Raw genomic sequence first — 23,258 nt, 5'->3', positions numbered from 1 at the left:
TGTTCAGTGTGTACCATACTATACTCCTGCTAAGTAGCATAGGCTGTCTCTTTTCTTTTCATGTCAACGGTATCTTAGTTACATTAAACATACACTTGTTGCATTTGTTGAATGCTGTGATGCATCATGCGAATGCAGTTTTATTTGTTTGCAATTTTCTTACAGTTTTGTGGGAGGTTACTCACATTCTTTGATATTTAATTAGTAAAAACAAAATTCTCATCTGTGTACTTTGCATCTGCAGCCACTATGGTAGTGATCAAGCTTGAGGGTCCGCCCCAGCTGTGCAAGGCTGATGAAGTGGGTGAGCTGTGCGTCAGTGCTGGCTACACAGGCTCCAGCTACTGGGGTCTACAAGGCATCACTCAAGCCACCTTCCAGGTGAGATTCTCATTTGTCAGACTTCTATGTTCCTTTTCCTCTTGTTTCTTATGGGTTTATCACTTTTCGTTGTGAACCCAGCAAATGGTTTATTTCACAGATACATTGATGGAAACCATCCTTCCCACAAAAGAATGTCCATGAGTTTACCATATTTGTTTATTCACTGTGAGTTGACATAATGTATAGAGGTTACTTTTGAGTGACATGATAGGCGTATTAAACCCTAGTTTTCCTTTTTTAAGAGGATTTTATTTTTGTTCCTTATTGATATTCATTAGTGGATGTTGCATTCGATTTCCTGCTTAAAACAAAATTATTTATCCTCTTCAGGTCCAACCGGTGCAAGAGGATGGAACTGTTCAGACAGACAGGACCTATGTGAGGACAGGCTTGATAGGATTCCTTGGACCGGTCAGTGTGTGCTTGTTCTTTCATTGTGATTTGTTGTAGTCATTTTTGGTAGATCAATGGTTTGCATTTGTATTCAGGTGGAATTGGAAGGTTATTTTTGTTCTGTCTGAATTGGTGAAAAGAGGGGTAGTTGTCATGTCATAGAGTGGAAAGCAGTTTGATAAACATCGAATGACTTCCACAAAAAAACAAAACAAACCAACACAATTATACATTGAATGTTCTTTATTGTAACAAGCAGTCCATGTATTTTACTGGAAAAAACGCAAAGAAGACTTAATTTTGAATTGTGAGAAAATCTGTGCTAGTTGGTATAAACACTGAATTCCATTTTCGAAAGTGGGTGCAGTTTTTCCAACACAAGTGTTACTTGTACCAGACAGACAGACATCTTAATGTGAACATGTCTCTGCACACATGTCTGAGGTTGGGTTGGTTTTTGTGAAACCTTTGTTTCCAGTGATGAAAAATCTTGAATTCCGCAAATATTTTTACAGGTTGGTAGTCGGTGGGTGCTCAGGTTTGGTTTGCTTAGTATATTTACTTATATGTTTTTGAGTGGGTGGCGGGAGCTCTGGTGTGGTTTGCTCCTTCCTTCCTATCAAACATCTGTCGTCCTTATCTCTCCTCCTTTTTTTGTTTTGTTACTCTCCTGTAACACCTAATCTTCTGCATTTATTTGACCTAATTGTGTTGCAAATGCTGTTAAATTCTTAATAAAACAAAAATAAAGAAAAATAACATTGTTCACATCTTTGTGGAGTGACGCAGAAAATAGTTATGCCATCAAGTTTGTTTTTGGGTGTGTGGGATTCTAACTGTCTGCACGGTCTGACACATTCGGTCATGTGATGAAATGTCTGTCTGTACAGGGTGGTCTGGTGTTTGTGTGTGGCAGCAAGGAGGGTCTGATGCAGGTGTCAGGACGGAAGCACAACACTGACGACATCATTGCCACAGTGTTGGCTGTGGAGCCCATGAAGTTTATCTACAGGGGCAGGTGGGTCACGCTCATTTCTGTCTCGTCCCTCTCTGTTTGCAGGTGGTTTGTGGGCAGGAGGGTCTTGTCTACTCTTTTTGCTTCTTTTCAGGGATACTGCTTCCTGTTCCTGATTTTTAAAATTCACTTTTCGGACCCAGCATCTATTAACTGTTCCTTTTAAAATGTGGTCATGTTTATTGAGTTGACTGACCACAATTTTCTGTTCCTTTAATATTTTTGGCAATCTTGCTGCAGATTATATTTTTTCAGAGAGGCAATGTTCCTTTATTGAACTCTGTGAAATTTCACATTGTAGCATTGGAACATAGATATAGTTAGGGAAATCTTTTATTTACTGTTGCATATAGCTGGATTCCTGATAGCATGGTTGGAACGTGTTTATGATTCAGTTTTCAAGTTCTGTTCAATAAATCTCTGTAAACTCTTCTCTTTGCACTTCCAGTCCAGTGTTGTTGGGTGGTATGTGTTTTTATTGCATACTCAGGACCATATCTAGGAATAATGAGGGTATTGAACAGGTCAGAAAATGGTTGCCACCATTAGAGCTGATGAACTTGCTCAGGAGGAAATAATGGAAGCTTGGAGTTGCTACAACTTGATGAAAGGATATATATTGTAGATTTTGACTGACGTGTTTTTATTTTCTTCTTCGCAGAATTGCTGTTTTCTCCATCAGAGTTTTGAAAGATGAGAGGATTGTCATAATAGCTGAGCAACGGCCAGATTGCACAGAAGAAGAGGTTACTGAAGTTCTACTTATCTACTTATTTGTCGGTGGTCTTTATTTAGCCTGTTGCCTAAATTATGCGGGAAAAGTGTAGTTGGATAATGATTTTCATGTTTTTTTGGTAGTTTATATGGTCTTAAGGATGTGACGTCTCTTGCACATTATTTGTTTGTTCTTATGAAAGACATTATGGAGCCCCTTTTTGCACAGTGCATATTGTTTTTAGCATTCGGAATAGTGAGAGCCTTATACATTCATGAATATTATTCACCCTGTCAGTGGCCAAATACAATGTTGTAGTCGTAACCAGCAAAATGGTAGAGGGGTGCTTTCTGTTATGTTTAAAACATTTTTAAAGTTATGTTTGCTACCATTGCAACCCCACCCCCTTTTTTTGCCCTTTTTTCCCTTCGATCTTTTATAAGTTTTTCTCTGCTTTTTTCTCTCTCAGAGTTTCCAGTGGATGAGCCGAGTGCTCCAAGCTGTGGACAGCATACACCAGGTTGGGGTTTTCTGCCTGGCTCTGGTGCCACCCAACTACTTGCCAAAGGTGAGAAATCTGCACTTGTCATGTGTGAGCACTAAGGGAAAAAAGTGTTGTCGTCAGACCTGCCACTCATCCCGATTTAGTCGGGATATCCCGATTTTTTTCACCAAATCGCGATTTTTTTCTCCCTGAGATCCTGATTTTGAGGTTCCATAGAGTGACAGGTCTGGTTGTCATCCTTTTTCAGTTTCTCCTGTTGTTAGCGTATGGGAGTTTGAAGGGGTGATTTTGCACTGCTACGGCGCTGCTTAACTTCTTCTGAGGATATGTCTTTATTGTGGTTTGCTTCTTCTTTCCGATCAAATATCGTCTGTGTCTCCCCTTCTTCTTTTTTATGTTTGTTACTCTCTTGCAGCACCTCTAATCTTCTGGCGCTCATATGACATTATGCAGTTGCGAGTGCTGTGAAACCTCAACTAAAGCAAAACATCTCTCTCTCTCTCTCTCTCTCTCTCTCTTTCTCTCTCTCTCCCTCCCTCCCTCTCTCTCTCTCTCTCTCTCTCTCTCTCTCTCTCTCTCTCTCTCTGTGTGTGTGTGTGTGTGCTTTCAAAGATTTTTTATTCTATTGGTTAAATGTAAATTAATTTTTTGTTTCCCTCCCTCTCTCTTCCAAGTTTTTTATTACGTCACACAGAAGCAAATCTAATTTGTCCTTATTCTTAATACTTTCAGACTCCACTGGGAGGCATCCACCTTCACGATACAAAGAAGAAGTTCCTTGAGGGCTCTCTGCACCCAGCCAATGTGCTCATGTGCCCTCACACCTGTGTCACGAACATGCCCAAGCCGAGAGAGGTTCATCCAGGTCAGTGGGGCAAGTCAAAGATTTTTTCGTTCCATGCACAATATACTGGGCCCTATATACTCTGGTGGTTGTGGAAGCTTTTCTGCATGGGGAATGTCTGCATGTTATCTTCTATATATATGTGTCATGAAGTAGTGGAATCAGGTGTTTGTCAATTTTAGGGCATGTGGAGTTATTGAAATAGTATTAAAGCTAATTTATTAGTTCTGTTTTCTATGAAATACCCATCTACCTTGAAAAGAAATCGAGATATTTGCAATTGAAAGAGGTATGGGTCGTGTCGTCTGGTTTCAGAAGTAAAATTAGTGAGAAAATGGCCGCCAAAGTTTGGTGACTTTCAAAGCTTGAGAGTCCTTGGAAACCAAAAATTTTGTGCCTTCAAAAATTTTTCTGTAAAATTCACACAGAAATGTGTTTTTAAATGGACATAAAAGATTATATAAGAATAGTCGGAACTGGCAGAAAAATGATAGGTTATTTTTTTTTCAATTTTATTAATTTGACGAATGCCTAACTTCACCATGATGCCTCACATAATATGTAATTCTGATGGCACTGACCTTTGCCTCACATTTTAGAACAATCCACACTCTCCTCAGCCCTCAAAATTGAAACAAAGTTAGCATTCATTAATTCTAAGAGCATGACTGAGTCATATTTTTATTTGTTCTCTATAATAAGAGTTTAAGAAATTGTAGGTTTCTATTGCTATGTATAGTTATGAAATACTATGGAATTAAACCATTACCATCCATTGCTTTCCGATTCCACTTAAAAAAATGTAAGGGTCTGCTCTTCAGTTTGATTCCAAGCTGTGCTGGTAAATGCAAGTGTTTTTCAGTGACACAGCGTTTAGGAGGAGGGGGGGGAGGGGGTTTATTGGGGTGTGTTCTTGAGCAATACAGGATAACCCTAGTACAAAAACAGGGTGCTGCACAGTGACAGCCAGCAATGATGTGTGTTTTGTGGGTGTTTGTGATGTTGTGTATTGTTCAAGCATAGAAGTATTAATTTTTTAATTTTATGTAAACCATTGTAAAGCAACTTTCCCAAGGGATCAATTAAGTGGATTCTTAGAGTATAGATTTATAAAGAAGTGACACCAAGGCTGTTGTCAGTGGGGACTGCAGTTGGGGTTGAAAGCAGTTTTTGGTGATCTAGGTCCTGAGCTCTAGGTCGTTGTTTGTGTTAAATAGGCATGCGGACATTTAGTATGCTATTAGTCCGATTTCTCCTTTCTGTACATTTTGAAAAACTAATCTCTTTTTTTTGTGGTGATGGATATTGTTTTCTTTAGTTTTTATGCTGGGTTTGCTGGTGCTAAACTTAAAACAAGTATTTTATTCCATATAGAGTTGTGATCATTTGCTCAATGCTAAGACTGCAGTCTTTTCAGGAGGATGTCCAATTATTTAAATTTGGTTAAATTTTTTTGGTTTTTTTGTGAGAAGTTTTTTCATTTCCTTCAGTGTTTGAATAATGTTCATTTCTCAAATGGTCATAGTGAAAAAACTGGTTACAGGACTCTTGTTCTGAGTTTCTCTTGTTTTAAAAAAAATTTACATCTCCTGTATCTCAGCATAAATTTAGTTTATAACTTAATTAATTAAAATTTTGAATTTGCCTTTTACAGTAATGTAATAGAATGATCGGCTACAATAAATGAGCCTCCTTTTATTCTTTTGTTTCCTTTTTTGTTTGAAATCATTAAGACCTTATGTTCATATGATAATGGGACTGTTCCTCCAGACAGGTTCACTCCTGTCCTTTTTTAACCTCTAATATAAATTATTATGTAATGGTATTCTTAATTTTGTTGAATGTGTCCCATCTGATAAGGTATATTTATGTTATCAAAGTACCATTTTGTTATGTATTTGTCCAGCAAAATTAGTATATTCTAAAAGGTGAACAGATTTTTTATTGAGAAATATATTTCCCAGACCGTAGTTCCTAACAACAATAATCTTTGTCAACTTTTTTTTTTATTCAATAGACGTGAAACCATCAGCTGTCCATGTTGGCAACATTGTCCAGGGAGCTCGTATGGCTTGGGCCCAAGGTCGGGACCTTGGTATTTCGGAGGAAGATGCGGACACATCCAGGAAGGTGAGCATCTTGAGGAAAATATCAAGGGATTTACAGACATTTGCAATTGGGTTGAATTGTGTATATTATAATGAACTGAAGCACAGCTGCCCATTCTCATGAAATGCATTGTTATTAGGTGCAATGCAGTGACCATGATGTGTGTTTATTTGTTTTTAAGTTAAGTCTATACATTTCCTTTTTCACTCTGCACAATCCATTAGAGTCATTTTTTTTTTTTAAGTCATCAGTTCTGTTACTGGCAAAGATATGGATTTTAAAATTATTTTTATTTGTTATGTGCTGGCTTGGATATGTAGCATGGTTATTCTCTGTAAAGTTAAAAAAAAACCCAGTAGTTTACACTGAAGAAGTTTATTTGTTCATTCCGTTAAAGAAGGAAGTTGTTTTCCCATACCTGGTAATAAAATTTATTTGTTCTTTCCAGCACCAGTTCCTCACAGAGATTCTGCGCTGGCGCGCCTTGACTACACCAGACCATGTTTTGTACACAATGCTCAATTCTAGAGTGAGTACAGAAAAAATCTTTTTTTAATTTTTGTTGTCTCTTAATTGAGGCAGGGTCTCATTTTAGCACCATTATTCCCTCTGATAATTTTCATAAGCATAAGGGAATTTCTTCCTAGTTTTTAGCAATACCATGTGGGGAGGAATACCGATGCGCATGGGGAAGGGCACCTGGTTTTGCCAAAAACTGATATGAAATAAATTTCATGATAACTTCACTCATCGACTGCAAAGGAACGTTCAGTGAAGTCAACGACAGTGAATGCAAGTTCTTAAGTTTTGAAATACCCCCTCCCTCAAAAAGTACTTGAAAGTTTGGATTTAATTTATGATAGGAGAGAAAAACACCTGATAGTGATAGCCTTGTTGGCCAAAACAGAAAATAGTTAATGCTGCTTATTTTTTTCCAGAATTGATGAAGAAGCATTGTTTGCCTTTCTTATTGGCACTTGACTTTTTTAGCTCTTTCTTAGACTAATTTCTGAATGGTGCATCTAATGCTGTGGCGTTTGAACTGCTCGTGTTTTGAAATTGTAACGAAGAGAAAAGGCTTCTTTCAAACGTCTTATGGTGATATTTCCGTCTCTCACCATTAGAATCAACCATCTGCCACGTACAGTTGCTCACAGCTCCACAAGCGTGCAGAGAAAATCGGCTGTTTACTAATGGAGAAAGGAAAGTTGAATACAGGGGACCATGTGGCTCTGGTTTTTCATCCAGGTGAGTGGTCGTAATGCCATATTATTACAAAAAATCCCCTGGAGTCTTATGTTTCTATTCTACTTCACTTTTAAAAATCTTGTTCTATCCTTGAATTATTATTTGATTATTTTCATTACTCAAACCCTTAGTGTTATTCAAGTTTTTGAGACAAACGGTGCGCTGTTATCAGCTATAAGACTGATGTCAGTGACATATGACAGTTGTCCTTTGTCTTTTTGTTCCTTCACCCTTCTCTTGTTCTGCCTTGATATTCTCAGAAATGAATTCACAGGGGAATGGAAGCATGTCTGTAGATGTATGCATTCACTTGATTAATTTACATCAAATAAAGATAGCTATTTTTCTATACTTTTGATAACGGGGATGCCTTTTTCTTTTCCAGGTGTGGAGCTCGTTTCAGCGTTTTATGGCTGTTTATATGTTGGTAAGTCGACTTCCACTTTTTAATTTAAAAAAGGTGGATTTAGCAATCTGATTGGTATTTGCAGTGTTTTGGTATTTTTGTTTTGACCTTTTTTTTAGAATGGTGTATTCTTTAGTCTATGGTTTGCCTACTTAACTATGTATAACTATTGTTTGCGGTTCCCGTCAGGATTGAAAATACCAATAGCAATAGTTGAATATTTGTGTCTTAAAAAAATGTTGTTTTGACTTTTATGGGGAAAGCTGAAACCGTACTAAAGGTATCAGGTTGAAAGCAAGTGTTTTTAGCTGTAGAGGAGTAATCACAAAGTGATGTATTTTGTTTTTCTGGAAAAATTGATATCAAAGAGTTCGTTCATTTTGAAATACAAATGAATATGCTGTTGTTTTAATTTGTAATGTTTTTTGGGTATGATAAGCAGAAGAAATGTGCATTTCTGTACCTGCTGAAGTGCTCATCAAAGCTAGCTCGGTTGATATTTGTCAATTGCCAATTATTTGTGTATACTTTCACACAACCTCCCTGTTACTAATAGTTTTGTACTTGTGTCATTGCACAGGCTGTGTCCCAGTGACGATTCGACCCCCGCACCCCCAGAATGTGTCCTCCACACTGCCCACTGTGCGGATGATTGTGGAGGTCAGCAAGTCTGTGGCCATCCTCACTAACAGTGCCACCATCAAGCTGCTCAAGTCAAAGGTGAGAGCTTCACACTTTCTTTTCTCAGGATAGGAAAGTGTGTGAGTGTTTGTCTGTGTCCACGTGTGTGTCAGAATTATTTATGTGGTTGTAATTGAAGTCCACTTTGTTTATCAATGTGTGGAATTTCTTTTCTAAATCCACTGCTTTTGTAGTTGGCATGCAGGTAGAATTCACAGTTAAGTGTAGAAAATAATCCCAACGTTGAAATACTTGTGATGTCAAAAGTTCTTGAAACTTGAGAAAAGTGCAAAGTGAGACAGACAGTAGTAAGCGACAGTATATAACATATTTTCTTAAAAAATAAATATAACACTGACTATAGTGAACACCAGTATGTTATATGTTTTCTTCTTGAGTGTATTCTGTTTTGTTGTAAATTGAATATCAGATTAAATGCCGTCTTTCTTTTTTTCTGCCCCTTCTTTCTTTAAGCTAGTATATTTTAAGATCTACCCAAATGAGTTATGTTTCGGCTTTTCTGTTGATGGGTGGCAGGGTTCTATCGGAAGATGAAGAGGCGAGACAGAGAATAGCTTGTCTTTTTTCTGTCTCACAGGAAGCGTCTGTGATTGTGGACTCTAAGACCTGGACCAATCTCCTGGACACCGACGACTTGCCAAAGAAGAGGCTGGCTGCGGTGTATCGCGCCCCCACCCCGGAGATGATCTGCTACCTAGACTTTAGCGTCTCGACTACGGGCATGCTGGCCGGGGTCAAGGTCAGTAGAGAAATGAGAGGGACAGAGGCCTGCTGCTATTCGTAGAATTATTGGAATTCTCAGATGTGGGACTTTCAAGCTAAATTTTTTGCTTTTATGATCATTATTTGCATGTATGTCATAATAACATTTATTAATGATACAAGCTAGAGGCCTGGTTTTTGGGAAAAAAAGGTTGTGTTTGGAACTGGGAAGAGCAACACTAGAAAAATTTATATTCATTAGCGGCCTCTATAGCATAATTTTCCCCAAATATTTCATTTGTTCTGTACCTCTAAACTGGATGATATTTCTGAGTTTTGTAAAAGGTTTTTCTACTTTCCGTACTTTTCTAGGCGTGTTTAAAATATTCAACCTGTTAAACAAAAGATTTGAAGAATTTGAAGCATTAAAGCAATTCGTCATGCCACTTGTTTCTCTTCCCACTCTCCCTGTCAGATGTCCCATGCCTCTGCCACTGCCCTGTGCCGTGCCCAGAAGCTGCAGTGTGAGCTGTACCCGTCGCGCGATGTGGCGCTCTGTCTGGACCCCTACAGTGGCCTGGGTTTTGTGCTCTGGTGCCTGAGCAGGTGTGTGCATGACCTGTGTTCTTGTGTAGCACTGTGTATGTGTGTGTGTGTGTGTATGTGTGTGTGTGTGTGTGTGTGTGGCCTATGTTCTTGTGTAGAACTGTGTGTGACCTATGTTCTTGTGTAGAACTGTGTGTATGTGACCTATGTTCTTGTGTAGCACTGTGTGTGTGTGACCTGTGTTCTTGTGTAACACTGTGTGTGACCTATATTCTTGTGTAACACTGTGCATGACCCATGTTCTTGTGTAGCACTGTGTGTGTGCATGACCTGTGTTCTTGTGTAGCACTGTGTGTGTGACCTGTGTTCTTGTGTAGCACTGTGTGTGTGTGTGTGACCTGTGTTCTTGTGTAGCACTGTGTGTGTGACCTGTGTTCTTGTGTAGCACTGTGTCTGTGTGACCTATGTTCTTGTGTAGCACTGTGTGTGTGACCTATGTTCTTGTGTAGCACTGTGTGAGCGTGTTTCGTCTCTGTTTTGCTTTTTATGTGGTTGGGCAGAGAGGAAAGCCATATAAACAAATAAATATTTTATTTCTATAACGCATATATTCCCCACTCTACAAGAAGCTGTATGCACTTTACAACTACACCTCTTAATAAAAGAAAGATAGAAATATAAATGTATTGGTGCTTGTAGGCCTACTTTTGCCTCACTTGTAATGTGATTTTATCTTTTAAAAATTTGTTTTGCTCACTTGTCAGGCTCATGATATTTCGATGGTCTCTTTCTTTTGAGTTTTATATCCAGAAGGAGCATAGATCGTCTGTCCAAATTTAACCCATTTTCTTGACATTTGCTGCCACCTTTATCAGGCTGTACTTTTCATTAATTTTTTTCATCGCCGTCTTCTGTTCATACTTACTTTCTTTTCTTCTCTGTTTGTATCATTGACTTGCCTTTTTATTTTTTAGCATGTTATGACCTATCACCATTGACGTAACCTTTTCCTAATGGAAGATGACCATTATCATATGTTATGACTTGATAGCACAAACTGAAAAAAAAAAAGTTCAAGCTGAGTTGAATTGGACGAGGTAAGTGCTATCTGTTTAATTTAAAGGACCTGTTATTTTCTGCTATGTAAAACCTTTATTGTTATGATTTCCTCTTCCCCAGCATCTACTCTGGCCACCACTCAATTCTCATCTCTCCGTCAGAGGTGGAGATTAACCCAGCAGTGTGGTTGACAGCTGTTAGCCAGTTCAAAGGTCAGTATCCCTCTTTTCGTATGTAATATGTTAGGCTGTCTATACCCTCCCCCATCATGCGCAGTTTCTTTGCTCTAATTAAAGTGGTGAGATGTAGCACAGGTATTGGCAACCCGAACTGAAGTTGATGTGTACTGGTGGTCACTCTTGTGTGGTCTGTTGCTTTTACTTCCCAGTGCTTTCATTGCCCTTGCCCTTCCTGGTAAAAACTGGTAATTTGATCATTGTTTTTATGACTTGCTATAATCGACAACCTATCGGTTAAAAGCGGGTTTATTTTCTTTGGGAAGTTTTCTGAAACTACTGAGTTTTAGTAAACTATTTTCCGAGTTCCTGTTTTTATTTTTCCTTCTGTTTATTACTGTTTGAATTTTTTCCCCTTCTAAATCCACTGTTTTTGTAGTTGGCGTGCATGCAGAATTCTCAGTGAAGTGTAGAAAAGAATCTTGCCCAATGCAGGAGATTTTTCTGTAATCCTTTCACCTGAGGTTGTAAATATTCACTCAGTGCTGTTCTTAGTAACTAGTCAATTGGTGAGGAATTTACTCAAAATCTTTACTCTTTACTCCAGTCTTCACAATACTTCCATTAGTCGGAACTTTTCTTGAAATGAAAATTGCCCGTATTGTGGATGTCTATTCAGTGCTTTTCAGTACTGATGACAAAATGTGTCATCAAATTAACAGATTTAATCAGAATCAAAACAATTTTCTATTGCTGTCACGTAACAGAGTCTCTTAACAGGAAGTTATTCCTTCTTCATTCTCCTCAGTGCGGGATACTTTCTGCTCGTATGGTGTGATGGAACTGTGCACCCGAGGCCTTGGGACTTCCACAAACTCTCTCAAGGTATGCACATTAAGATGTTTGTGCTATTGTACTGTGATCATCAAGTGATTAGTGCTTTGTTTGTGGTGGGTTTTTCTTCTTCTTGTTTTGTTTGTTTGTTTGTTTGTTTGTTTTACTACTTGAACACACTAGATTGGCACTGGATGCTAGCAATCCCGTTGTGATGGCAAACTGGGACAAAAATGCTGTTCTCTGATGTGGGATATTTACTTGCATTTCAGTGGCCAGAAAATATTGAGAAGTTTTTTGTTTATCAGGGTAATTTTGTCATATCCTAATTCTGTTCCCCCACCGGGGCAGTGCAACGGACTGAATTGTCTTTACGCCATTCCCAAAGGGGGGATATTAACATGTTTTTAAGCTCAGTAGAGTTGTAAATGGACTGATTTATCTATGTCATGCTTATAACTGCTGGAACAACATAAGGGGAACTGCTGCTTTTTCTTTGCTCATCCTTACTATCGTCACTTTTCCTCTACTTCTTTTGTATGTTTGTCACTCTTGCGCTATTTCCGAGGTGCCTTGATATTTGAAGCAGACTTTGTGCTGATGAAGCTAGAAAGGTGAGCAGAGTAAGCCCGATTCCCCATTTGGACTTCTCTGTAGAGATCCACCCCTTGGCGCTCATACGACCTTATGCAGTTGTAAGCGCAGTAAAACCTCTACTAAAACAAACATCACTCTGTCCAGACGAAAGGTGTGAACCTGTCATGTGTGCGGGCCTGCTGTGTGATTGCCGAGGAGCGACCTCGCATCTTGCTGACCACCTCCTTCACCAAACTGTTTGCCAGCCTTGGACTGTCACCTCGGGCGGTCAGCACCAGTTTCGGCTGTCGAGTCAATGTGGGCATCTGCCTACAGGTAAGTGGTTCTCAACTTTCCTTAGGATGATAGTAATTCTGGAAATTTGAGAGGTTTATATTTTCTTCTCCTTTGCGACAGTCAAGGTCTACTTCAGCCCTCCATTTGGAATTTATTTTGACATTCTATTCACATCTGGGGTCTCCACCCTATTGGGGTTAACATGGGGATAGCCATGATATCAGCAGTGAAAGATGATTTAAACTTACTTTAACGGGGTATGTCACAAAAATGCACAATTTTTAACTTTGTACTGCACCATGGATGTTTACCTTATTTTCTTACTCCAGGGATGAGAAATCTATAGATTTTTCCTGGACGTAGTTCAGTTAAGTCAGAGAAATATTGTCGTGCAGGAAACTATCTTCTTATTTCTTTTTTATACAAGAGTACACTGATTGTCTGTTAAAATGTTTTTGTGTCCTGATGCTAGCGATAAAAAGGTTTTGTTGCTGAAACTCTGAATCCAGTTTTTTAAAGTTTGAATTAATGTGTTTCCTGTTAAATTTTGGATAAACTAGTTTTCAAAGTGGGGTCTAATGTATGTCAGTGATGAGCAGGCAAAAATATTTACAGTTGTTAAGACGATGAAAGAGGAGAGAGAGACAAGTAGACCTTTGTGGTGTATGTTTTCATCAAAAGTATGCTGAAACATTGGGTCTTGAAATGCAGGGAACGAATGAACCGTACCCGATTGAGAGGTCAGTTTTCTAAAGACTGTGTATGTGCTTTTGTCCAGGGTGCTTCTTGTCCAGAGACCACGACTGTTTATGTGGACATGAGGGCACTGAGAAATGACCGGGTCACTCTGGTGGAGAAGGGAAGTCCTCACTCTCTGTGTGTCCTGGAGTCTGGGAAGGTGAGTCTTGTCCGTGAGGTCCTATGTAAGGGAGGTTGTGAAAAAGGAAGGATTTCTGAACTGACTACTTGAGTGTTATGGCAGCTGTGATTTGGACCTGATTTCTGCATTTTATTTTAAAATTGGGTTAGTCCTAGCTCAAGGTTGTTGCTCCCAAACTCAGTTTATCACTATTTTGATCTCATGTTGACTGAAGTTTGTGTACTAAGATAGTGCTTTTCACTGAGTTGCAGTAATGTTTGCTGCTTTGGTGTAAGCAGCATGTGTCACCAAGGGGATATGCAGCGTGACTCTATTTAGTAAGATGCTTTGCTTTTTTACCATTCTGGTGCTTGGAATGTTTTGTTCTCAAAAGTTAATATTCAGTTAGTATTTGATTAGGCTCAGACGCCCCTTATTTTAAAGCTGATTTTCAGTACTGCTGGGTTTTTTTTTGTGAATTTTTTTTTTTTCACTTTCTAGTCATTTAGTAGTCATGTTTATCTGTAGTCCAAAGGTTTGGCAAGAAGGTCTTATGTCTGACCTGTTGGTCTTGTCATCACCTTTTGTGTCATCCACGTGTGGTCAGGTTGTGGCCAGACATTTTTCATTAAAGATTGCTTCATGTTTGATGAGTTTTTTTACTTTCTTTTCCAGTTGCTCCCCGGTGTGAAGGTGGCCATTGCAAATCCCGAGACCAAAGGCCAGTGTGCTGATTCTCATTTAGGAGAGGTGAGATAGTGGAAAATGTTTCATGCAGACTGATGACTGCCCATAAATCTAATTTTTTAAGCATATACCAGGTGTTTGTTTTGAATGTGCGTTCGTCTTCATTCATAGTCGAAACTATGCTGCCCATTTCTGCTTACTTTGAAGTTTTGTCTTTTTACAGCTATTGCTAATACACACTGACAGGCTTTTAAATGTAATATATGTGAAGCAGCGTGGTGAAATCAGGCCCTCGTCAAAATAATCAAAGTGAAAAAACTGGCATTTTTGCGCTGGTTTGTGAATTTTTATCGTTATTTTTTTTTGGGGTTTAACTCCTTTCATGCCCATGAAAGGACACATTTCTGTGAATTTTACTGAAAGTCGTTGATTAAATGCACAAAAAATATCAGATTTTAGTTTCCATAGACTCTCAAGCTAAGGAAATAACTAATCTGTGGCTGCCATTTTCTCACTTATTTTACCTCTGAAACCAGGTGAACCCCACCGCCTTTATTTGCATCTTGACTTGTATTCAAGATAAATGGTATTTTTTTCATCCAAAGCAAGACAAATAGGCAAGCTTGAAGATGATATATGCCCAAAAATTTACGAGAGCCTGATTCCACCACCTTGTGACACATATGTACTTAACATAAGCTTTTTGTCTTTAGATAAAGAATACTTATCTGGAAATGAGAATTCAAATTTGTTAAGAATTTTGTATTTTTCTGCTTGGTTAGATGAATTGACTGGCAAGCACTTCTCTTTTGCTAATGTCCTAGTCTGTCACAATGGAATGGGTGTTCTGGTGTGGTCTGCTTCATAACTTCTTTTAAGTGTCACATTGTCCTAAACAGTTCTGTGTGAAATATCACTGTTTCCCACCAACTTTTTGTAGTATAGACTTGAGCAGCAGAATGTTACCTTGAAGTATATCCTTGTATAAGACAGTGCTCCGATTCAGTGAGAAGTTGGAAGGTACTACTAGTAGGTCTTGGTTTTTTTTCCTTCTGTAATTTTTGTCATTCTACCTCTCCTCCTTGTACTGAAGTGGGTGGTTTGGCGGGGAGGTGCTCTGGTGTGGTTTGCTCCTTCTTTCCTATCAAACATCGAACGTCCTGATCTCTCATCCTTCTTTTTTATTTTAGTTACTTTCTTGTAACGCTTCTAATCTTTGGCACTTATATGACCTTTATTGTGTTGCAAGTGCTGTAAAACTCTTACTAAAACTTTTTAAAAACTTGTGCTGAATGACTTTTGTCTTGTTGATCTGCTTTTGTTTACTCAAACCAAGCTCTATATGTGTGTGTGTGTCTATAGATCTGGGTGAGCAGCCCTCACAACGCCAATGGTTACTTCACCATCTACGGTGACGAATCTCTGCACCACGACCACTTTGACTCGCAGCTGGCCACAGGGGATGTGGGCTCCAGCTACGCTCGCACCGGATTCCTCGGGTTTATCAGACGCACCGAACTCACACAGTCGGATGGGGGTGAGTCTCTTGCGTGGTTCAGTTTGTTTCAAGTCTTGTGTGATGTGGAGTGTTTCTATATGTCTCTTGTGTGGTTCAGTTTGTTTCAAGTCTTGTGTGATGTGGAGTGTTTCTATATGTCTCTTGCGTGGTTCAGTTTGTTTCAAGTCTTATGTGAAGTGGAGTGTTTCTGTAATTGTGTCTGAGTAGCTTGAAATGAGTTATTTTCCCAATATTATTAACATTTAAATTTTCTTTTCATATCTTTGTTTCATAGATTGGACTTGAAAGTAGCAGTCCAGTTTTGTAAAAAATTTCTCACAATGGATGGCGGATTCTGTCATGTGTGCTTTTACTTCTTTCCAGTAAAATAATTGAATTAAAAAAGTTGCAGGATCACAAGAGGTTCGGATTGCCGTTGAATATATGTGAAGTGTTGGTTCCCTCCAGATGTACAGGCCATACTTTTATGCCAATGAATACTCTCTAGTCTTTTATGCAAACTGATTTGCATGTGCTGCAAGATTACTGGTTTTAAGGGTTGTCCCTTTACATTGCAATTTTTTAAAAATTTATAGTACATTGTGCCTCTGTGTTTTGGATCCCATTTTACATTTCGCTACCATAGAATACAAAGTGCTATCTGGCATTTTTGGCTGTTCTAAGTTACTAAGACCATGAGGTCAGAAATGAAATATTCTATCTGCTCTGTTTTAAGATTATTCAGAGTGATTATCAAGATATTCTGATAATTGCATGTGAAAAAGCTTGACATATTGTGGAACTCAAATTTTTTTACATCAGATTGCTCAAACTGAGCAGATGGATAAAACTTTGTAATTCTAAGGTAGTGATTTGTTAATGCTTTATCTTGTTTTAACTTATTTAGAGTTGAGTGTTCATGTTTGGTGTTGAATGTTGCCCTCTTCTTCACATGTTTTCTTAACTAATGTCCACAGAACGTCATGATGCCATCTTTGTTGTCGGAGGCCTGGATGAGACTATAATGCTGCGAGGCATGCGCTACCATCCAATTGACATTGAGATGACTGTACAGAGATCACACAGGAAAATCTGTGAATGGTAAGCCTCTATAAACACTCTTGAGTAAACTGTAGATGCTGCTCCTATATCTCTATAATCTCATACCTAGTGAATGGGCGGCGAAAACCCAGTATTTTGTTTCATTGATCTTGGCTACAATCAAGTTTGAACAAAGAGAGTTATGTCCTTTGAAAGGTTATTGTTTTAGCTATGAGATCATATCTATAGAGGGAAGTACAGGCTTGGTGACTGATAAAGCAAGGCAAGGTGTGTTGATTTTCTCCCGCACATCGTGTGAGACAGTTGGAGCTACTGCTTTAATTAGAGTGCTTCTTAAGTCTAGGCTTAGTGCGTTCAAGCTGTTTACATCATTATTCCTTACTCTACACAGATTTTGTTAGTGGATAAAACAATCTGCTTATTTCTCTTTTTATTGATATCTAGTTTTACCTATCTCATGTATTAAATGAGCAATCGTTCATTAAAGATGGGGTTCAAGTACTTGGATTTCTACATTAATGTGTTAAGGATTTTTTTTAAAGAGTTGGCGAAAACAAAGAATTTTTATTTTTGGGAGGACCAAGATCACAAACTGGCTACCAAATATGAAAGTTTTGATACTCTCGATTAAAGTATATATTGTATATTTAAATCTTTCTTAATATTCTGTTATTGTTCTCAAGGACTATTCTATTTGCTTATTCTATTATGATCTTTTAAATGAGATGTTGCGAGTCATTTTACTTTGAGCCGATCTGGTAAAAATTTAAATAAGTTGCATGTCTTGCACCTGCGTTTCTTTTTTTCTGTTTTACTCCAGTCTTTGTCCATTACTGGTCAGAGCAATGAGTAGTTTGGTATCATTTCTGTGACTATACAGAGGTAAATGTAAAGTAATTTGTACATGAGTATATCATGGGAACTTCATTTAAGCCCATGTTATAGTTGTGTGAAGGTTCAGCAGGAAGGTTTTTATTTTATCTGTCGAAGCTGGAGTGGTGAGCAGAGTAAGCCTGGTTCCCTGTATGGAATTCTCTGTTGACATCCACTCGTTGGTGCTCATATGACCTTGTGGAGTTGCGAGCGCCATAAAAACTCTACTAAACTGAACTAAACTTAAAGGAATCAAACAAATCAAATAAAAGTGAAACATACCAAGAAACTCACACCTTCCTTTTGTGCCCTCCCCAGCGCTGTGTTCACGTGGACCAATCTGCTTGTGGTGGTGGTCGAGCTGGACGGACACGAGAATGAAGCCCTGGACCTGGTGCCCCTGGTGACCAACGTGGTTCTGGAGGACCATTACCTCATTGTGGGTGTGGTGGTGGTTGTTGACCCCGGTGTCATCCCCATCAACTCCCGTGGGGAGAAGCAGCGCATGCATCTGCGCGACGGGTTCCTCACAGACCAGCTGGATCCTATTTATGTGGCCTACAACATGTGAGGAGGAGGAGTCGCAGTGTTGTCTGAAAGCATTTTTCTTGTTTGCCTGTGCGCCTGAGAGAGGGGGTGGGTGAGATGGGAAACTGTTTGGAAGTTTAACGTATGAGGTGGGAGAGCATCTGTTGGACAGATGAGTAAAGGTGGAGTTTGATGCAGACTTGTTGGTGTTCTGTGAACCTGGGACATTGTCACTGAGTGATGGTCTTGGATACCGCAGTAACAGTTGGCACTTGTGTCAATCAATATCTTGACATTGGTTCCTGCCTGCTGTGTGCAGCGACATTCCCATGGCGTGGAACACAAGGCTGTAATGATGAGCTTGTTGCAGCAGAGATCTTTCCACCAATGATGGAACTTTCACCTTGTCAGCCTACGAGAACAAAAGCCTTTGAAGTAGATGGGTTGTTTTTATCATGCACGCAGAAGAGAAGCTTGCTGTTTAATTAATGCTATCCAAATTTTTCAAAAGACATCGTCACACGACGCAAAGTTGAATGAATACCGAGTTGTTAATTTTTTTTTTTTATTGTGTTTGCTATATGAAGTCTGCCTTTTTGAAAAATTGACTTTTGTTGTAAACGATTACCTTAAAGAATCCTGTTTTAGGTGAGTTAAAGTTATGGTTTTGTGTTCTTCTGAAATTCCAATTAGCTCTCACTTTTGTTTTATGATTGTTTTGATGGAGGAAGGCTGTTTTTACTTGTACATTCTTTAAGTTGAGTATTTGTTAAAAATATGATGAACCTGTGTCAGTACTGATTAGATTGCTGATTTTATGAAAAGCTTGGCTGTGCTGTAAAATGTAAGAGGAATACTCTGCTTATATAACAAATGTGAACATCTTGCCCTGACCTGGCATTGATGCTGCAGAACATGGTAGTCTGTGCACAGTTTTGACCCCCCCTACCAGGAATAAGATAGACGGTAAAGCTTGTGGAAGGTTAGAGTGGAACCAAAAAAATTAGAGGGCTGTAGATTGTTGGTTTTTTTTTTGTCTAGGAGGTTGGCAGCGCACAGGTGGTAGTGTCGAATTCGATCCAGTAAAAGTTGATTGGATCATCTTTTTGTGTTGGGAGACTAGTAGTTGTGATTGAACACCAAATGTAATCTCACTCAAATATCTGAGATCTGTTTTTTGTTTCTTTTATGATTTATCATGTCATCAGTATGAGAAATTTTTAACTCTCATTGTTGTTCGGTTCTTTTTGTACACATTTCTGGGTTAATGTTTAGCATTGGCGCACTCATTTGTACCGTACTGTTCTCTGTTGTATCACTTCGGTTTGTGATACCTCTCACACAGCATAAAGGGAGTCAACTGCGTAATATGTTGTCCATGAAGGCGATCACACTGTAAACATACTATTGAGCACGGATATAGGTCAGTGAATTTTTGTTATTGGTCATTGTCATTCTAGATGACTACTTCAGGTGATTTACGACCTTTTCAGCAAAAACCTCTTGACGGTGTGGGTTTGTATGTAAAGATACATATAAAGCCTCCTTCAGACTGGAATACTACTTAAAACTCGCCTATTTTTTGTTTTGCTTTACTTCTTGAGTTTTTGAAAGGGAGGGAGTACTGGATATATGAGGCTAGAGCCTGTGTTTTGTTATGGAGTGAATGCAGTCGAGATGGTTGTTAATTAAACTATATTTTTGTTAATAGAAACGTTAAATAGAAAGGTTAGTCTTAGAATAGGGATTTTGTTTTGTTTAGTTCGAACATGCTGTATCTTGTTTTGTAATCTTGAATTGCATTTGCATCATTCTGCATAACGTATGGGTTAAGATAACCTCCAGCTTTGTTTTCTATACCCCATCATGGTCATTAGATGATAATGACCTCATGTTTATGCCACTGCTATTATAGCAGACACCATAATGCTATGGGAATTTTGCCAAATGATACGCTTCACTAGTACAATAGTGTTTGGTCTATGAATTTCACTTGATTGAACTACAAGCAGAGTTTTTTTTTCCTTTTGTTTCTTGTTTCATGATATCATAATAATCATGTGTTGCTGTTTCTTTTATATAATAACAAATGTTTTCCTTGCACTTGTATATTGTACATTTAGCAATACATTCAATGTCAGTGCTTTGTGAAAGTGAGCACCAGATATCTCAAGGCTTGGGGCAGGTTTGCATGGTTTGTTGCTCAAAGTATCTCCCTGTGTAGTCACACTAATTATTTATTTTGCTTTCTTTTGTAGATTCTGTTTGTGTCAAGTTGACATTTCACAGGACAACGGCTGGCTCAGATGGTGCCAGTATTTTTTTTAAAAAACATAATGAGTAACTTCATGTCTTCTGTCTGAAAGTTGTACAGTGAATGCTGAATGAGCTTTTTGTGTGAAAGATGTAGCTTATGTGTTCAATGAACATCTTGAATGTATTGAATTTGTGCAGTTATGGTGTTTGTTCATTAAAAGTAATAGTGGTGGGGGGGGGGAAGTGGTTGATTGAGGAGCGTCTTGATGGACCGTATGACATTTAGTGTTACGTGGAGATGTTGTATACTTCTGTGGAGCGTGGTGGTTTGCAGGTTTTGATTCTGCAACGTCTCTTTTGTTTGATTTCCTTTAGTCTGAAACAGAAATATGTATGTAGGTTTAGGTTCAGACTTGCAGTGAAAGTGATAATGATGGTTTAGTATCTTTAGAGTTTTATTCGGAACAGAATGATTTGTTGCTATTTCAAGAAGACTGTGAGGAGTGAAAGTGTAAATGTTTTTTTTATAGTGCCGCCCCTTCTGTTTACATAATTATGAAGTTAGTGATGGCTGTAAAAGTGTTTTGAAATCTTAGTGTCTTAAGAAAATTAGATTGTCTTTGTCAATGCCTTTTGTTTTGTCAAAGCTTAAAAAGGTCTTAAATGTCAAGGTGAACTGGAGAGTTAAAAAGTTCACCATTTGAATATCTAGTGAGGGGGGGGGGAAGGGAGGCAGTGATAAAGGAAGATCACACTGCACTCTGTCTATTCAGGAGGGTTTTTCAGATTCTGTCACGTTCTGCCACCCCCACACCCCCCACTAGACATTCACATGATGAACTTTTTAACACATTTTTTCTCATTTGACTGTAAGTTTTACTTTGCCTCAGATTTTTTAAACATTGATCTTTCCATGTTTATTATGGCCAAATGTCAGTTCTACTTTCACTTCTCAGGTGATAAAAACCAAGTTTTGAGAAGACGTTAAGTTGAAGGCTAGTGATTGGTAAAAGTTTCAGTAAGACCATCATGGATCTCGATACAGGTGTTTTTGTAAGAGATTTGTGCTGCAGTGAACAATTAAGAGTCAGGATCGTTACTAACATTTTTCATTCTCTTCTCTTGCACTAAATCCGTCAGCGTCTATCTGTGAGTCAAGCGTTTGTGAGTTTCGCTTCATCTGGATAACTACAAGTCAAAAATCAGTATTATATTTCCTTTTGTTTGTACTTTTTGTCTCATTGCTTTGAGCTCAGGCAACTATTCCTGTGTGAACATGAGCAGAACAATCAAAACCAGGATAGGAAGGGCTGAGTGGGTAGACAAGTGAATGAATACACAATGATCACCCTGTGTGAACTGCACTGTTAATGCTGTAGAGTCGAGAGTGAAATTACTTGCCCCATGATAATGATCTCGTTAAGTCAAACTTCCCTTCTGGTTACTGTTGTCTTGGCCCTAAATGGTTATCTGAGACTTGAGCAATGTTTGCATAAACAGTTTGTAATAAGTGACATAAGTTTGTAAAGAGGCACTGAAAATATCACTGGCTGTGATGCCGAATGACTTTTCTCTTTTTGTTGTACTGTGTTATATGATTTTGTTTTAATTCTTTCAATTTTAGTGTTGGCATAATCGATCTTATGAGCAGAAAGAAATGAATATTGGGACCAATGTGTGTAGAGGCTGATTTCGGTCATAGCAATCGGCATAGATGAAGCTTTTGACCAGCTGGGGAGCGTGATTTCTCTGGATCAATGTGTGTATTGTGCAGCAGACTTTCTTTTCTGGATGCACATCGTAATGTTGTCTAAAAAGGATGGTGACTTAAACAATTTTCAGGAAGCAGGAATTATTTTTTCATGGTACCAAATTGTCCTTAATTTTTCTAGTGCTGAGAAGTTGAAGATATTTACGTGTTTGTGATATCTTCTTTTAGAGTAAACTGTTTCTCTATTTGTTGTTTGCTAAGATAATCGTCCTGTCCAGCGTAATCTAAGGCTATAATGAACAAGTATCCAGAAAACTTCTCTTTTTCGTTGGTCTTTTTGTTTATTTTCTGTGCTACGGAATTTGACCAAATTACACACAAAGCGTACTACTGGACATTATTATTTGCATCCAATAAGTAAATCCTTTTTAGGGTGTGTTAGCTGCTCTTTTGTTTCCTTGAAATTGAATTCATTGTAAAAATGGGCAAATGTACATTCTGAAACTGATTTTATAAACAAGAAATTTTGTTTTGTCTTTTGATGTGGGGGCAGAGCTTAAGCTTTTTGTTTTTTATGGGATTCTTTTATCATTCACAATCTTATTGTGTTATGTCTGAGTTCAGGTGTAGAAAGAAGAAAAAGAGGAAATTGGAAGGTGTTTGGGGATGAAAAAGAGAGAGGAGAGAGATAGTGAAAAAAGAAGTCGATGACAGGCTTGTATTCAATTCGTCTTAAAAAATGCGTTTCTGTCAGTCATTGGTGAAAGAAATAAGTTTGAGCTGTTGATTGTCAAGTCTTTAACAAGAACATCTTATTACAATTTAACTCTCTCTCATCTTTTGACTTGTTAATGATGTATAAGTAACATGCAGTGCTGTCTATTTGACAACACTAGTCTGTACATGTTTTGATATGCATTCATTTTCATTCTTCTCTCTCTCTCTTACTGCAGTTTCTTATTAGTCTTGTCCTTGTATAATTACCAATGTGTGTGTGTGCGTGTGTGTGTGTGTGAGTGCTGAGGTGCATCTTTGTGTACACATTGTACGTATTTGTACATATATGTTTGTTTATGTGGCAACTTTTTAATGTAGTGGTACGTGTGTGTTTTCTATTGTCTGTAAATTGAAATTGGTTTTATTTTTTTTGTGGTCTTTGCCTTGTCACAAAGTTCTCTTGATGTTACGCTAATAAGCAGAAATTCCACTGGCCTGTAGTCCTGTCAGGGTATGAATGTAGTGTCTAGGTCTGTTTAAATCATTTCCCGTCACT

The 23,258-nt window shown here is 38.3% G+C and overlaps 1 protein-coding gene across 1 annotated transcript in view; it reads left to right on the top strand.

Moving 5' to 3' along the window:
- LOC101852922 (disco-interacting protein 2) overlaps positions 1–22,677 on the top strand; it is a gene marked incomplete in the record, with an annotated part of 71,138 nt that extends 48,461 nt beyond the window's left edge. Inside the window, 21 exon segments of the mRNA XM_005097467.3 lie at positions 245–381; positions 715–795; positions 1,668–1,795; positions 2,454–2,538; positions 2,977–3,075; positions 3,745–3,877; positions 5,874–5,986; positions 6,414–6,494; positions 7,090–7,213; positions 7,599–7,640; positions 8,200–8,339; positions 8,899–9,060; positions 9,499–9,629; positions 10,749–10,840; positions 11,613–11,689; positions 12,380–12,550; positions 13,290–13,409; positions 14,046–14,120; positions 15,420–15,594; positions 16,533–16,656; positions 17,809–22,677. Coding sequence (XP_005097524.2) covers positions 245–381; positions 715–795; positions 1,668–1,795; positions 2,454–2,538; positions 2,977–3,075; positions 3,745–3,877; positions 5,874–5,986; positions 6,414–6,494; positions 7,090–7,213; positions 7,599–7,640; positions 8,200–8,339; positions 8,899–9,060; positions 9,499–9,629; positions 10,749–10,840; positions 11,613–11,689; positions 12,380–12,550; positions 13,290–13,409; positions 14,046–14,120; positions 15,420–15,594; positions 16,533–16,656; positions 17,809–18,061 — 2,543 coding nt within the window.
- Between the last annotated feature and the right edge of the window lie 581 nt (positions 22,678–23,258).

The sequence above is a fragment of the Aplysia californica genome, unplaced genomic scaffold (assembly GCF_000002075.1).
Source record: "Aplysia californica isolate F4 #8 unplaced genomic scaffold, AplCal3.0 scaffold00155, whole genome shotgun sequence".
In the NCBI taxonomy this organism is placed as follows: Eukaryota; Metazoa; Mollusca; class Gastropoda; order Aplysiida; family Aplysiidae; genus Aplysia; species Aplysia californica.
Note: the sequence above shows the minus strand (reverse complement) of the source record. Positions and strands in the feature narration are given on the sequence as shown.